The sequence below is a fragment of the Centroberyx gerrardi genome, chromosome 16, assembly GCF_048128805.1.
Source record: "Centroberyx gerrardi isolate f3 chromosome 16, fCenGer3.hap1.cur.20231027, whole genome shotgun sequence".
Lineage (NCBI taxonomy): Eukaryota > Metazoa > Chordata > Actinopteri > Beryciformes > Berycidae > Centroberyx > Centroberyx gerrardi.
Genome location: NC_136012.1, coordinates 22,821,737 through 22,838,552, shown reverse-complemented (window position 1 = coordinate 22,838,552; position 16,816 = coordinate 22,821,737). Strand labels below are relative to the sequence as shown.

The 16,816-nt window shown below is 39.6% G+C and overlaps 1 protein-coding gene across 5 annotated transcripts in view; it reads left to right on the top strand.

Annotated features, from left to right (window-relative positions):
* LOC139919471 (teneurin-3) overlaps nucleotides 1–16,816 on the top strand; it is a 121,296-nt gene that overhangs the window by 32,269 nt on the left and 72,211 nt on the right. For 2 of the 5 annotated variants that reach the window (XM_071909243.2, XM_071909241.2), the window contains exons 3-4: nucleotides 7,591–7,595; nucleotides 13,155–13,360. In XM_071909243.2, coding sequence (XP_071765344.1) covers nucleotides 7,591–7,595; nucleotides 13,155–13,360 — 211 coding nt within the window. Of the gene's footprint in view, nucleotides 1–7,590; nucleotides 7,596–7,893; nucleotides 7,911–13,134; nucleotides 13,361–16,816 lie in introns of all 5 variants that reach the window. The other 3 variants (XM_071909237.2, XM_071909236.2, XM_071909232.2) reach the window with 2 other exon arrangements.

Below are 16,816 nucleotides of genomic sequence, written 5' to 3'. Positions count from 1 at the left end.
AGCATTTGTTTTTGGCACGCAGTTTCCTTTTCTTCTTCTAGACATGCGATTTCTATCTTCCTCCTGTCATGAAAAATGGAGGCAGGAGGGACAAATCTCGACTTCATACAATTGTATCTGGGGCATTGGATAGTTCAGTAAATTTCAATGCCCTGTGTGAATGTGTTTCACAAAATGCAAAGGATGAAGGGTGTTTTATTAATTTTAATACTAGTCCTGTGCAAATAAGGCTTACTTGAAGTTTACACAGTTGTGTAAGTGAATGGTAAGTGAGTTTCAAAAACCAATCAAAAAGCCATTGTACCTTTTGCTGATCACCCGGCAACAGCAACGTACTGTATGCCATTTCATTCCCTAATCATGGACTATAGATCATTGAGATATTCTTGAGTTAAAAGCCCAAGGTGAGGAGGAGCAGTGTGAGATCTCCGCTGTTGAATATTTCCCTCTTTTCAGTCGAGTCACGACGACTTCGCGTCACATTCTGAGCAGCACAGAGCCAAATTTGATGCAGTTCAGATGTACAGGCGTGAGAGAGGTGCTAATTGATGCCTGCTGTGGCATGAAAGGCAAATTGCATAGTTTACAAGTTTAGAAACTGAACTGCAGATACGAGCAGCGCTGTTTAGTCCTATAAAGAGGGTAAATTGAGAAAGTTTACAGAGAAGCATAATGGATCCTGTGGGCTCACAGCTGCTACCTGCAGCCTGCTTTTTCTGTTGCTCTCACTATGTTGTTAACACCATTTCCACACTCACTCTTGACAGTGTCACACACAGTCACACACACATTGCAAATATATCCGAGTTGTTGTTTTTATAATCAGAGAATACCTACATGAAATTCCCAAATCCTATACATACAACTATGTATAGGACAGATCCAGATTCAGTTCTACTATGCAGACACAGTTTATTTATATTGCATCTACTCCATGATTGCATTTGCAACCACTAGCTTAAATGATGGAAATTATAATACTTCTAATTAAACCAATCTCACATTTCCTTACTAGCAGCAGTCATCTCCATTGAGCCTGCATACAGGTAAAAGAAAAAATGCATTTTTACATTTTATGCATTAAATTGATGTTCTTGTCCAGAGTGACTTATAATGAGTAGAAGAATAAGAATTTGTTTTGTATCAGGACTCTAATCACCTGGCCACCCTGCAGGATCTAGGAAACACAATTATCAGTCTACACCTGATGAAGTAGTTTTCCCATGGTCTCTTTTGTATTCATAAATATTCAGGGGTGGGTTTCCTGACAGGTATCGTAGCTCTTGAAGAACATCCTCGCTTTCCAGAAAGCATGTCGTAACCAATGTAGTTTGTGAAATCTCTCGTGAATTCAAGACATCCTCAGACTATTCATGAGTTTTGAAGTGTCTCTTTACAGGTCTTTATGCAGCAGTGCATATAATGGTCATGTACTGTATAAACATTCTATACATTCAAAACACTATAAGCATTTCCCTTTCATTTCCATTCCATTATCTTTCTTCTAAGTCTTCTAAGTACATCTTCAAGTGCGTTGTGTAATCTCCCTCTTTAAGTCACGCTTTGGGAAAACAGTCGGCAAATTTCCACAACATATATTCAAAAAGCACTTAAAGTAGGTCGTGAAACTTCAGGATCACTCGCTATCGAGAAACTCACCCCAGGATATTTATCATGCACTTTTGAAAACACGGTAGGTGTATGATGTTTGCTCTTAAGAAGAATTAAATAAGCTGAAACTCACACAACCAAAGCCCGCCGTTCTCGCTTCTGTGGAGCCAATTTGAAAAGAGAGACGTTTGCGCTGTATCAACATTAGGGCATATTTTTTTAACGAAAGATCAGATATTGTAGTGGGACCTCTGAGCTGCAATTGGACCCGGAGAGGAAAGAGGGCAGGCTGGGTTCACTGCATCAAATCACCACCGCACTACAGGTAAGAATAATCTGCAAGAGTTCTTATTCTGCACTTTTTATGTCCACTCTCCTCTATAATAATTGGCATTCCTATATCCTATACTTAGATTTAGATAGGTTTATTCTTACAACTTGTTATATGTGTAGGCCTTGGTCTATGGGGGCTGGATGCGCTGTGCCAAAACAGTTTTAGAAATCTTCTTCTGCCGACATTCTGGTGTCTTCTTTGCAAGATACAGCTGAAAACGTATTTTAGAAAGTTTCATCTAACTTATAAGTAGTTTTTGATATCATTATGCTGCAGCAGATTTGTTAATTTGGTTGTGGGGAGTCTAATATGGTTTCTGAGTTTTGTAAAGTCGGCCATATCGTGTTATTGGCAGATAATTCCCTTTATTATCACTGATGGTTTGTTGATATGTTTGTTTTGTTCCTTGTACTTCAGAAAACTTTGAAACTTTGTTAAGAACAGTACTAAGCAAATCTAGATGTTACCTTCAAAAGCACTTCATAGATCATTTCTTTTCTGGTGCCAAGTAATTTTTAAACAAGGTATGCGGTTGCTCTTTTTAGCATGCTATTTGTTTTAATACGTTGACAGTTAATGAATATAATTCCAGGGCTACACAACTAGGTTAGAAGTGAAGTGCGTGTGTGTGTGTGTGTGTGTATGGGAAGGGGGGGGTGGGGGGTGTATAGTGGTTGATAAATTGTGAAAATACCCTTAACATATGGACGGAGGATTGGCTAAATCCGTTGAAGCAGATCTAATGCATTCTCCTTTTAGTGACCACGTGTTTAGAAGTCTGCTGTTTTGAGATTGCTTTAGCTGAGAGTAACTGCAGTGGAACAGTGCGCCCTCATTTGTACATCTGATATCCTTTGATAGCCACTGATATCCAGTCAGTTGGTATCTCTATGGTGTAAATAAGGTCATCTTGTAGATATACTTGTGTATAGAATAGATGCTTAAAAACTATGAAATTGGAATCTTGATTGCAATACTGTTTACCCAGAAGCCTTGCCAAGCTTATATGCAGTTTTTTCCAAAATCAAAAATATACCTCTCAGTGGGCAAAAAGAATGGGCATTGAGAAATGCTGCTTCCATAAGCTCTGGCTTATCACCCACACATAGCTTCTCCTCCTATGTCCGTATCCAAACAGAAAAGAATTAGCAATATTCTGGCTTACCTTAAAATGTAGTCATTTCTCGGAGCTTTCCCTTCCTCGTGTTTGTTCCTGCAATTCCTTCTAAAGCAGCCTCTGGAGAGACAGCAGAGGAGGTATGTATGAGTTGGATGCCTCCTTGACAACACCTTGGAGGTAAAAATCAATGTCTGCCAAACAAAGTGAAATGTTAGGCTGCAGCCGATACATGACAGATGAGGCTTAGGGTGGTATTTTCTAAGGTGAATGAAGGCTGGAACATAGGCAGTCCTGTCTGCTGTTGTCAAGTAAAGCGGCATTAGAGGCATTTTGAAGGACAGTGCATCTGACTGCTCTGACTACTTTTATTATTGAGTAACATGCTGCAGACATGTGCGAGAGCCACTCTGAAATGGAGGGGATGTAGTTCAAAATTAAGACCGGCTGCACGGCAGATTAAACTTTAACGGCCAGTTTCACTAATGAACCGTGATGCCAGGCCACTCAAGGGACCGGTCCTTCTAACTATGGTTGCACGGAAAAGTCATCTTGATCTGAGTGGATTGTTCTTCAGATTTGAGCAGGGACTGCATTTCACAACATGAGTGAAATACTCTTTGACATGTAACAATATTTCAGATGTAGTTCAACCTTTAATAATTTCAGCAGCCTTGGCTGAAATTTTTGAACCTTAATGATTTCAGTACGTAAAGCCCAGAGTCTGAGGCAGAGCCGTGTTTCCTCAGGGTGGAGCTCAGTACATGCTGTTGAATAGTTAGGACCGGCTCGGCTAGCTTGGCACATCAGCAGCAAAACATTGTGTAACTACCTCATGCATGCTCAGTTTTCAAGACTCCAGCAGTGGCCTCTTCATGGAGCCCTGGGCCATATCATGTTGCTGATTGAGCATGCACAGAGCCTTAGAGGATATGCAGGTTGCATCTCAGTTCTTCTTGCCGAGAGGAGCAGAGGGTGTTCTGATGGAAAATTCGAAAACATCAGTAGTGCTGGAAGGCTTTTCTGAGTGAGCCTTAAGGTGTGTGTCTCTGCGTGTGCGTGTGAGTGTGTGTGTGTGTGTGTACGGGCGCATGTATATGTGAATGTGTGCTTGCGCGCATAAAGTGTATCGTTTATGCCCATTGAGGATATTGACATCTCCAGCACAAGCCTGCCCACCAGTATAATGCACTAGTAGGTGTGCAGTATAACAATAAACCAATGATTCCGGCTGTTATTATTCTTCTCCTGTGCTCTGCTCTGTGGCTAAGGGTAATGTAACAGTGGGGTATCAATTCATAGCCTTGGCCTCAGGAAATCTCTTTGGAAAGCAGAGGGATTTTCAGCCAGTGTGCTATAGCTCCAGCAGTAGACAGACATAGCAGGAACTGCTGGTATAGAGTACAGGCTCTGGGATGGTTAAAGTCAATTATGAGGCAGAATAATAATGTATGTATTTTTCCTGCATTGTATTCACATCAGAAAATGACACGCATTGTAATGCATTAATAAATAATTAATCTGGAACTATCGTTGTTCTTACCTATACAGTTGCGCCAAATAGTACTCCGCTTTTAGAGTTTGTGTATTGCGTAGTATACCATGTAATACCATATATAACACTCATAATGTGCTCATAATGTGGTTTTACCGTGCTACCAGTGTGTTATCAAGTGCACTGATACAGCAGGTTCATTTTCAATGTGTCGTCCATCTCTCCCTGTAACAGTCTGGGAGGATAAGTGCTGCACTGGGACTGGTAAATGTGTCCTGCATTCATGACATACTTTGAAACTAAAACAAAAGAAATCAGTATCAGGTTTGCCCCTGATCCTGATGCTCTGCTGGAGTGCTCATATAGTGAATTTTTAGTTTACACTAAGCTTTTTTTTTTTGCTGTTTTTTTATTTTGGCTTACTTTATGGGCATTGTTTTATCGTATTTGTCTGCAACTTTTATGTTTGTGTCGATGCTGTTTTCTTGGCTGGGTCTCCCTTTAATCTCAATGGGACCATGTGGGGATATAAAGGTTAAATAATATAAAAGAAATATAAATCGTAGCGCCAAGATGTTTGTGGAGAGCTCAGCTGAAACTTGATCTCTTCATGTAAAAACACACTTAGAGCAGATCCTATCATATATAAGTGTCCTGGTATGTGTACATTCAAAACGTATACACTGTATACATCTCCTTCATGTCAAATTTGCCTTACAATCGATGTGAAAATGAGTCATCTGTACAAGTGGAGCGCTTCCAGTTGAAAACAATATGCCAACAATTAATCATGAAAAGATAGGCTTTCCCATTTTTAGATGGAGGCTGCTCTCTTTTTCTGGTTTCCCCACAAACTGAGTGATTTGCACAGGAAATGCAATTATAGCAGCCATTGCGAAGGCCTGTGCCACTACAACCATGAGTGGCCTGTTTTTTTCCTGCAACCATTTTCTCAAGTGATTGGGGAAGCGGGACGTAAATGAATGGGGAGGCATATGAATAGTTCTCCGAGTACACGTGTCACATTTCCATGGTCGCTAAGATGAGGTATGCAACAATTTTTTGAGCAATTACAGATTCAAATTTATATTGCTTTAGTCAGAGAAATGATTCACAGTTCAATACAATTGGATAATGGGGTTTTGTTGTTGTTATTCTTGGCATTCAGGCTTGGTGCATTGGAAGTAAATTCTGTGATTTAAAGCTTAGAATTTGTTCAACAAAGCTCTGCATGTTCAAAATATGTCCTAAGGTAGCCAGACAACCCTAACCAAGAATTCATGTTGGCTCCATCAACCAATCACCATGACAACTATTGGCTGTTACTGAAGGAATGAGCCATTCAAGCCAGCCATTCTGATGGAGGGAATGACTAGTCTTAAAGTAGCCCACCTTTTTCCAACCTGTAATACTTACTGGCTAAATGGTTCCACAATAACACAGGATTTTTTTTTTTTTACTTTGTCCTGTTTAAAACAGATAAGAGTGTGTTTGAGAAAAGTGTTTGAGAATTGGCAATTTTTCCAGTGGACTGTGGCAGGTTTTGGCTCTGCTGTTCTGCTTTTCAAAAATGTTGGGAGATTTGCAGGATTAAATAAACTGTGTCGATTGAGCTGAAGTGAGAGAATGTAGTATTTTACCTGTGTGTGTACACACTATCTTTCTGGACAAACAAGGAAACAAAAGCTGTCCACATGAATAAATACAACTAAGTGTTTTGTCAGCAGGCTAATTGTCAAAGCAGCCTTTGAGAAGGAGTGTAATTGCTATGTAATCGGAGAGCTGTCAGAAAGAACTGCTAAGCAGTCATCATCTGTACGATGATCTGCCATCTGTAGCAATGTGTGGGGAGAGAGAGACAGAGAGAGAGAGAGGGAGGGAGAGAGACAAACAGACAGATGGACAAACGGTGATGTGAAGCTGCTCCCATTTGCAGTGCTTCTTCAATAGATTAAAACATTGTAAGTTTAGTTACAACCCATCCATTTCAGATGAATTGTAGTCTGAAATTTGTGTTTAATGCGTCTTGATTAATGTATATTGTAAGACTACGTGAAGCGCATTGTGTACTGTATATGGAATGGTGTCTTCTTCTGTAATGCAACGATTACGCAATCCTTGAAATATTGGTTACATTCTGGTTCCCCTGCAGAGAAATAGCTTAAGAGAAAATTTGTTCTTTGATCAGATAGAAAGCCAGGGGAAGAGTGGGCAAGGGTGTGTGAGGAGTGAAGGTACTCTGCCAGGAAATATGATGGAATTCAAACAGCTTTTTTCAAAACCCCAAGCCTCTGTAAAGTGCCAACTCCCTCTGTTTGCAGAGTAAATCCCCAAAACTCACCTAGGGCAAGGTTGTTCTAATGGTCCTGAATTCCTCCAGGGTTCTGCGCCCCTCCACCCCACCGCACCCCACCCCACCCCTATCACACACACACGCGCCACCCAGGGCTTCCCAGTATGATTATTATCCCGGTATTTTCTCCTTTTCCACTAAAGAATACTGCCACTCCTCAACCTTCAACTAGACACTAGAATTGTTTGAAAGTGAATGGAAGACTAATGAATGTGGAGCCTTGATGAGCACGACTTTATTGATTTGACATATATAAACATCTTATCATCTGGTCTAAATGGCACATTTTATCAGGCAATTCATCCATTATTCATTTTTATTTGAAATGAAACATGGGATTTTGTTATTAAAGATATTATTATAATTATTATAATTATCATTATTATTATTATTATTATTATTATTGTTATTATTATTATTATTTCTATTTTTATTTTATTTATTTATTTTATTTTGCTTGGAAGCAGTTTTACATTTGTGAAATCTGAAATTTGCTGAGTGGAGCGACAAGTAAGTGCATTATTGGAGGTAATAGTTGATATTATTTTGTAAAAAAATATATAATAATAATAACATATACATACTATATTGGAAACTTTAATAGAAAGTCTGATCTGTACAAGCAGTGATCTGCACACATATTGCAATTTCCCTATTGGTGAAGGGCAAGCCAGTCAAAGCAAATGTCCTTTCAATTCCATTAGCAGTTGCGTCAGTCTCTTAATGGAGAGTAAAGTGGCATAAGACCTTTTGCAGTACTTACACAATGAATATGAAAAGGCTTTCACCAGGCTTGCCAAGCTTAGTGAGTGCAAAACGGCTTTTAATTGTGTCTCGACTCAGTGTTGGAACATTATGCGCGATTCAAGGGTTTTCAATGCCTTAATCAAAAAAAGATATTTTCAAAGAGTGAACATCACAGAAACCTAATAGGTCAAAACATCAGAGTATCAAGAAGGAGCATCACAAAGACGATGATCAAGAAAAATCTGCTGTAAATGTGAACTCATAGGTGGCTTTTGGCACTAAATCATTTCTGATACTATGAATGGACAAGCCCAAACCATTTTGAATATCATTTAGCATATCAGAGAAAACGACATGCTTTATTATGAAACTGCAGTGTGGAGCGTTTTGCTGTATCTTACGGGACGTCCTTGGGTCAATAATACAACCCACTGCTGACACATGAGATACAGCAATCACTTGTAAAGACTCTGTGTAAAGAGTCAGCTTTCAGACCACAAACCTCTGAAAACTGAGAATTAAGAGCAGCTAAATGGAGGCGTTTCTGTAAAAACACCAATGCTCCATAAAGCATCATTTGATAGATATCGCAAGCGCCATTAAGAAGGGAATGAGACTGTCATTTCAGCGTTGGCATGCAGTATTAATCAAAAAGGGCCTTTAAAGCATGTTGCTGATGGAGATGATGACAAGTTGACATTGAGGAATTATGAAAAGGAGGCATCCGTCTTGATCTGATTTCAAAGCAAAGCCCCATAAACCACACAGCTGTTTCATCTGCCTTCCCAGTCACTGAGCCTGCACTTTAAAGGCCAGCCTAATTCCCTGTGTGTGTTGATGGAAGACAATGCCAAGCTGTCTTCAAGGCTCATTGTTTAACATATGCGTAGATTTTTTAATTTATTTATTTTTGAATAGCACACGATCCAACATAACATATGCCAGTTGGCGGATAACTGCTATCCTTACAGTATTTTTAGCATGGGTCGCCCCAGTGGGAATCAAACCCCCAACCCTGGCAGTGTTAGTGCAGTGAACTACACAGGGAACGAAACCCTGAACCCTGGCATTGGCAGTGCCGCGCTCTGCTGATTGAGCTGCACAGAAACACATTCGGCCGTACAGGTTGTCCGAAAAAATATCTGGCATCATAGGGGAAACTGACAACCGAACGAGCATAAAACCGCTTGTCAGAAATAGGATTCAAACCCACGCCTCAATTTGGAGACCAGAAACCACGGCACCTTACACCACTCAGGCATCCTGACAACTGCTGTGTGCAGGGAAAGCAAGTCCTGTACAAGAAAATAATACATGATGCCAGTTATCCCTATTGTTCCAGACATTTCGGACACTACGTGACCCGCCACACAGCACAGTTCAAGTTTTCAAAATTATTTGAATTGAGAAGTTGTATATGAAATGAAACATGCCATTTATGGATTCTGATATTATAATTCTGATATTTAAGTCATCACTCAAGTAACTGGACTGTTTTTTGCGCTACAAAATTGTAAACAAGTTTCCATGAAAAAAAATCATTAAAGCAACTACTACCAGGTTTGATGTTGATCCCACAGAGTTAAATAATTAAGGGGATGAGGAATTCCTGTAACTGAGGAAAATTAATGAATAATAAATCATTTCAAAATCCCAGTGGAGTTAAGATTCGAATATAAATATTTGAAAGGGCATAGCTTGGTGCTCAGTAATATCTCAAAGGCTTAAATGACCGATGCCATTACTCCTTAAACTTGTATAAAGAGGTTTTTGGGTGTATATTTGTTAAACTGAGGGGTGGATCAAGGTGAGAGAGCGGCCATTTTGGATTACTGTTATGGCTGTCGCTTCTTCCTTTGGTAAACAGATATGAACATGAGAATCCAGGTCGCTTTCTCAATTACTGCACATTGATATATTTTAAAGGCACTTTTATTGGAATAAAGCAAAAAACCTTGCAAAATAAAGAAGACAGAATCACCTTGGAATTTTTTTTTATTCTTGTTTTGCCACAAAGTTTCCCCATTTTTCTACAGCATCTAGCTTGTGTATATTCTCTACACTAAAACAGTGTCCCTGCTCTATTTTAGTCTTGTATTTGAGTATTTTGTACTTTTATCTTACTTTCTACTTATCTATCTTACTTGACCATGTGCCAAAGCAAATAAAATTGATTCACTTTTATATTTCATACATCTATAACTCAGCCAAACACAGAATTTCAAGTGGAAGACATTTAGAAGAGTATTATTCTACTAGCACAGTTTTATTTATACCTAAAAGATTTGTGTACTTTTTTCCAGACCGTGCATAGGTTTAATTCAGCTCATGGGCTTTAATGTTCCCATAGCCCATTGTGGGATTATGCAGTCAGATTTGCTGCATGTCAAATCCCGTCCCTTTGAAGGGTTTTGGGTTTTGTGTTTTCAGACGGTTGTGTTCAGCATGTTCTGTTCAGTCTGTCACCTAAAAAAAAAAAAAAAAGTTCCTTTCATGTTAGATTTTAGGCATGCCTTTTAGCACGTCGGTTCATCGGAAAAATTTGCAACATTAAGCTTCAACTTTTGTGTTAGTGAGAGTGTTTGGGCTTGTTGAAACTGTGCTGGCACCCCTCTCTTCAAATATATTGTAAGAATATACTGCACTGCATATATTTTTACATGTATCATATATGTTTTTTACATGTTAATGGGTAGTATGTAACTCAGTATGAGCAGTGTGTCAATTGGGGCAACATGTTTACTGAACAAAGGCAATCAAGATGTGGACTTGCACTGTCTGTCAATATGTCAATATGTGCACATGAAGATATATGGATACTGATTTGTGCAGTGTCTTTCTTGTATGTTTATTTGCAATTTGTTATTGGGCGGGCACAACGTTTTCTGTGATTCACCATTTCATATGTTCATATAATAATAGGTCAGGTGTGTGTACCAGGGGACAAATGCAGCATTTTTATTAGCTTTATTATAGGGGGTTGCTTATTGTTTTTCAAGTGTGTGTTGCTGTTATGACAGGTGAATTCCCCTGGGATAAATAAAGTAAATATTGGGGAACAACAAAGGATTTAAACATAAATGGATCAGTCTTTTGATTGCTTGAAATGGACTTTAAGTGTAAACTTTCATTCCACTGGTTTTTGATCTTTTTTTTTCCACAGGTGACGATCATTTATTGGCTTACTCTCTACTTTCACCTTCTAAATATAATCCCTGCTGGCTCCACCATCAGCATCACCACTTCCGTACATGTAGGCTCATCTTACCATGTTTCCATTCTGACTGTACCCTCTGCTTCATTTTCCCCCTCATTGACATTGCACTGTAACACTAGTGTGTTTGAGTGATTACATAAAAAATACTTAGGATGGAAAATGAAGTGGAACTCTGGTCCGCTGTGGGCTGAAGACTTGTTTTACAGTGGAATAACACCCAGAGGTGATGTAAAACAGCCAGAGTTAGTAGATAATCCACATTGCTATTAGCCTACTTAGCACTTTTCTAATAGGGCTCACAGCCTAGCCTGGGAGATGAGTGGGATGTCTTGTGTTCATTATCACTAAGTCATGGCGGACTTATATTTTCAGATGCCAATACCACAGCTGATCTCTGGTAATTCGTCTGTGAGGATTCAGAGTTGACTTTGAACAAGGTGGTGCGAGGTGATGAGGGGATCATGCCTGATTGGGTTTGATCAGACTCTAATCACCGTCCACAAAAAAACAACAAAAGAAAAAAAAAATAGAGAGCTGTCCTTGCTTCTGATGATTTTGCACTTATGGAATTTATAGCCATGCGCTGCTGCTGTGTAATTGAAGTCGGGAATTAATTAATCTTAGGTTGGCACTCATGTCACTCCCAATTGTGTACCACATCATTCTTCTTTATATATCCCCAATGCATGCATATCTATCTATCTATCTATCTATCTATCTATCTATCTATCTATCTATTTATATGTTTTTTATATATTTATCTATCTTGGTGAATGTGTGTATGCATTTACAGATGGTAGACCTCTGTGTGTGCTTTACGAAATAGACGCTCTAAAAATTATTGCTGGATTAATCAGTAAAAACAATAAAATCCTGAAAGCAATCAGCAACGAAAATTATTTATACTACCCGCCCCTGCTAAAACTTTACTGCAGTTGTCACCGTCTCTGCAATTAACACTTAAGAAGAATTTTTCCACTTGGTAAGCATCGTTATCACAATGTGCCTTGCACAGATTCTATCACATTGTCCCCCTTTCACATGAATATGAGAGAGAATTAATCTGCAGGAGTGCCAGTAGTCCACATGTAGCCTGAAGGGTTCTACCTTGAAGCAGCGGAAATGTATCTCTAACTCTGAATGGCATACACATGTTTCCTCCTGGCGCTGTGGAGAGGATGTGGGGCTCGTTTATCTGCATCGAGAGGCTAGCTTTGTGTATAGGAAGACACAGCAAAAAGCAAATGCACATAGACAAGGACACATTTGCATAGCCGCTAAACGTTCTCTTCAAAACAGTGCCCGGTGTCCTTTTAAATAAAGTTGTTCCGGTGTTCAGCCATAGCACAGCTCAGATCCTGATCCTCGGCCAGAAGTCATCACAAGGTTTCAGGGTCTTTGTTGTTGTTTGATTCAGCAAACTTTAAATCATACGCCAGGCCCGACCTCCAACATGCTCTAAATTTAACTTCTTTAGGCTTTATAAAAATTCATGCTGTCAATGCAAAAATAACAACAGCTCTTAAAAGACACAACGGCCAGCTTCTCTCTATCTTCTCCAAGCCTCCGTAAGGCAAAAAAGACGGCACCCATTTGGGGCTCAGTGGAGCAAATCAGAATTGTCAGCAGTGTGGGTTTTTACCTTTTAAACAGGGAAGATGGATAGATAATCACCACATGCCATTCTGGGGGCCAATTACACAGCTTTGTGTGAAATTGGAAAACCTGTTCTCCCAGAGCTCTAATGGATGTTCTGGTCATTAGTTATTTGAGAGTCTTCTCTGGCTGTAATCAAACGTGAAACATCGCGTTAAGCGGCCATAAAAGAACAGCTGCCTCTGTAAGTGACCTTCTGTTTAAGAGAACCCAACTGTCAGCCGTGTGGCGTTTTGCGACAATTATTATGTGTGTCGCCATAAAAATGGTTCTTATTTCCATTCTTTTTTGCAGCGGTTGCATCTCATTTTAATGTCTTGCTCTCGGTTGTATTTACTTTTCTGGGTCTGTCAGGTGGCTATATGTTTTCATATCTTGCATGCAAGGCAGATGCCTGCTCTCCTCCATCTGTTGTCTTGTAACAATCCAGTGTCTTGACCGAGGGCGTAATTTTAATCAGCAAAACACCTTGTCACCGTATAGAATACCGTATAGAATATTTAAACTCACATTCTTCTTCTTCTTCTTCTCTCTCTCCCTCTCTCTCTCTCTCTCTCTCTCTCTCTCTCTCTCTCTCTCTCTCTCTCTCTCTTTCTCATTTCAGGGGACCACCTATCCAGTCAGCAAGGCCCGCCCCCTCTTCCACCGGCTCCTCCCCCACATAAGCAGCATCCATCCATCACGTCCCTGAGCCGCAGCTCACTGGCCAATCAGAGAAGCCCAAGCCCGCCGCCCACAGCCGGCCTGGCGGCCGAGTTGCAGAGCACGGCGGAATGTGTCCAGCTGCAGGACAGCTGGGTCCTGGGCAGCAATGTGGCCCTGGAGAGCAGGTGAGTGACCCACAATGCACTTGGGCTCAGGGATGTGCTCAGCAATGGGGACTTTAATACCCCAGTACACATAACCTGGGAATTTCAGGTCCAGGTGTTATCAGGAAGCCATTTTCATTGACACAAAAATGAAGGTGATATAAAGTAACTGAATAATTGCCTTTTAACACTAGAAAGGCCAAGCTGCAGCCTTCGACAGCTGTTTAAAATTTTAGAATTGAAATATTTCAGCTTTCAAAGTGTCCTTCAAAAACTTTTCCTAGATCCACTTTCTGCACAAACCAGAGTTGTTAGGATTTTCAAAATTATGCAAGGAAATAGAAGTTATAACTATATTTACCCCTTTCAGTTGAAGGCTTGTTTGCCTCATCTTAGACCCCCCAAATCCACCGGCTTTTCAAGGGTTAATATAGCTGGTTTTGATTTGTTGTGAGAAATCAAGAAGCTTTGTGTCTTATATACGTATTTTTGTATGCACCTAAAATGAGGTGTGTTACCAAATTTGATACGCTCTGAAGCAGAGTGTACGGTTAAACGATGTGAATATCCAGGATCTTGCCAGTTTAAATCAGAGTGGCTATAACTTAACAAGGAACTTTGTAAGTGGATTATGTTTTATATCAAGATTTGCTGTGCAAGGTACTACTTTATCATGAGAGCCTCTGCCAAGCATTCCTCCTGAAACATCAGTTACATCTCTCTTAATCAGTGGGTTCAAAATATCCCGGCTAATGAGGTGTGGTACATTGCGCTCTGACTCAAAAATGCCCTTGAGTAGATGATTGCATTCCAGTCTGATATTTTGCTGCCGGTGAGTACCCTTTCCAGGGCTTAGATGAATCTAAACTTTGAATTTTTGTCTGTGGCAGGATGGAGTAACAACCTCTTATGATCTGACCGAATCAATCGGGATATGTAGCGACTGTTTCCCGTTCTGGGGGAAGATGCGGTGATTGAACACTAACCGCGCGGCGACCTTGAGCTGTCTTAGCAGTATCGACAAAACAATATGTGCACACCTATCATCAGCCAAGGCATAAATCACTATCACCACGCTGGACTCTAAATCAAGTGCTTGTCAGTGGGAGGGGACAGGGGGCCGCTGCAAACCGGCGGGGCCAAAGGGAAGACCCGGTTCACCACGTAACTGCAGATGTCAGCTAAACTACCAGGTTGAGAAATGTAAACAGAAGCTCCAGAAAGCATTTATTAGGCTGCCTTCAGGAGGGTTTTGGGGCAGCGTAGTCCTTATATGGGTCTGCCACAGTGTGTCTATATCTAGGAATTCAAGCTTTGTCTACAGTTTCACTCAGTTTCATTCAAGTTGCTCTCGATAAGGCAATTCATCTAAAAAGTGTCAACTGATTGCCTAACATGTAAATGTAAATCAAAATATTATGATCTAATATTTGCTACCTTGTATGCTTTCCCTGACTTGACCTTTTAGAAAATAAATCACACTGTCGACGTCATTAGCCAATTTTACAGTAATTAACGGTAATCAATTATGTGTTTTACCCCCATAAAATGTTGGTCCTCAACGCATGAGTGTGCTAATTTTACTCAATACCATCAAGCTTTCAAAGCGAGTAGCTTTAAATGTTCTTTCGACTGAGTGAAGAGCTGCACTCAGTAACTGTTGTGCTTATTATTATGTGGTGAGAGTGAATAAAGTCACTGATGTTAGCATCCCGTGAAAGCAGCATCAAGACACAAGGTTTGCTTTAGACTCATACAGCTCGAGGTTAAAAAGGATTGAAACTGCTGTGTGTTTCTAAAAATATGTGCATCAGTTTCTTTCTTTTTCAGTTCCGAGGGGAAAAAAAGTAGTTTGGACTAGGGCTGAACAATTAATCGAAATTTTATCGAAATCGCAATATGGCCTACTGCAATTTTCAAATCGCAGGAGGCACAATATTTGTTAAAGGCAAAATGTGTGTCAAAGTACCATTTTAAATTAAATATTGTCGTGCTGCAGAGATGTCCTGGCCTACACATCGTATTCTACAGACTTAAGAAAACATCTTTGTTTGGTACAGATCCCCTCAAAAATCACACCATAATCATTTTAATACGTTTTTCAATGAAAATGAGAATAATGATGTAAAAAATTATCATTCCCTCTAATATCGCAAATCATATCGCAATTGCAATATCAGTCAAAATAATCACAATTCGATTTTTTTTCAAAATCGTTCAGCCCTAGTTTGGACCCAGCTGTGCTTTGTGACAGAGGATAAAATATTTAATATGACAAAAACAAATGAAAAAACACAAGACTCTTGAATAGACTGTTGAAATAAACACAAATGATGTTTCTCAGAACAATTACATCACTAATTGACTGAATTGATACGCCAATTAGTGAAATCATGACAGACTTGGAATTTGGAGTCATCTTCTGAAACTAATCTAATAACAGTTCTCTAAGTGAGAAATGCAGGTTTTTCACTGAAGACAAATTCTGAAATGATTATTCCACTTCTGTTTTTATGCTAAGACCACTCTATTTAAAGGGCTCAATTAGTTGGCAACTGAGCTCTGTTACTACTTCGGTGCTATTCTCAAGTGCTGAGAATACATTCAGATCTTTAAAGTGTCTGGAGTGCTTTTAATAAACCCCTCAGGTTCCCCTCTTTACCACTTGGCTCCATAGAAATACTGATATTTCCAATTAGCTTTATATAAATGTTCCATTGAATTCCATTATTATGTGAATTGCCATGTCCCTTGAGAGTAAAACAGCCCAATGCACTTGTGAAGTAATTATTCTTGAGCACTACCTCAATCCTTTATTTAATGTGGACTATATGTATGGGATTGATTTGTAATGGCTATAGCATGCACTATAGAGTATATAAGTGCTCTGCTGGATAAGATACAGGTAGGCGTCGACTCTTACATATGTATGTCCTGGAACCCACTTCAGCATTTTCTCGTAGATTCAATGAGATTCAGCTAGAACAGTCGTTATGACATTTCAAAATGAGTCTTTTGAAGGCCTGCCCAGCCACACGTTGCCGTTATAAATGTACTGTCAATCCTCATTGGATTCATGTGTCAAGGGAGTCTTTGGGTGAAATGAAATTATCTCTCGGCTCTAAAATCATCATGTGGTACAGTGTCCCACTGACAGTACATTTTCCTGACGGAAAATGTGTTAGAATTGTTCTCAGGGGCGAAAAAGAATAGCGGAGATAAATCCCAATAGGATTTTGTTTTACCTCTCAGGTTTTCTTTGTGTGTGTGTGTGGAGATGTTGGCATTGACACACGTGAAAACTTGAGTGAAATTATCATGCTTCAAGCCACCACTATTTTAGCAGCTGACTGGCCTTTTGGAGTAGAAAAGGGGCTGGTGGAGTAGAAAAATTTAAAGTGGTAATCCTCAAGATCATTTATTTTTTTCCTTTTGTTTTGTTTCGTTTTATTTTGTTTTGTTTTTTGTGTCATTCTT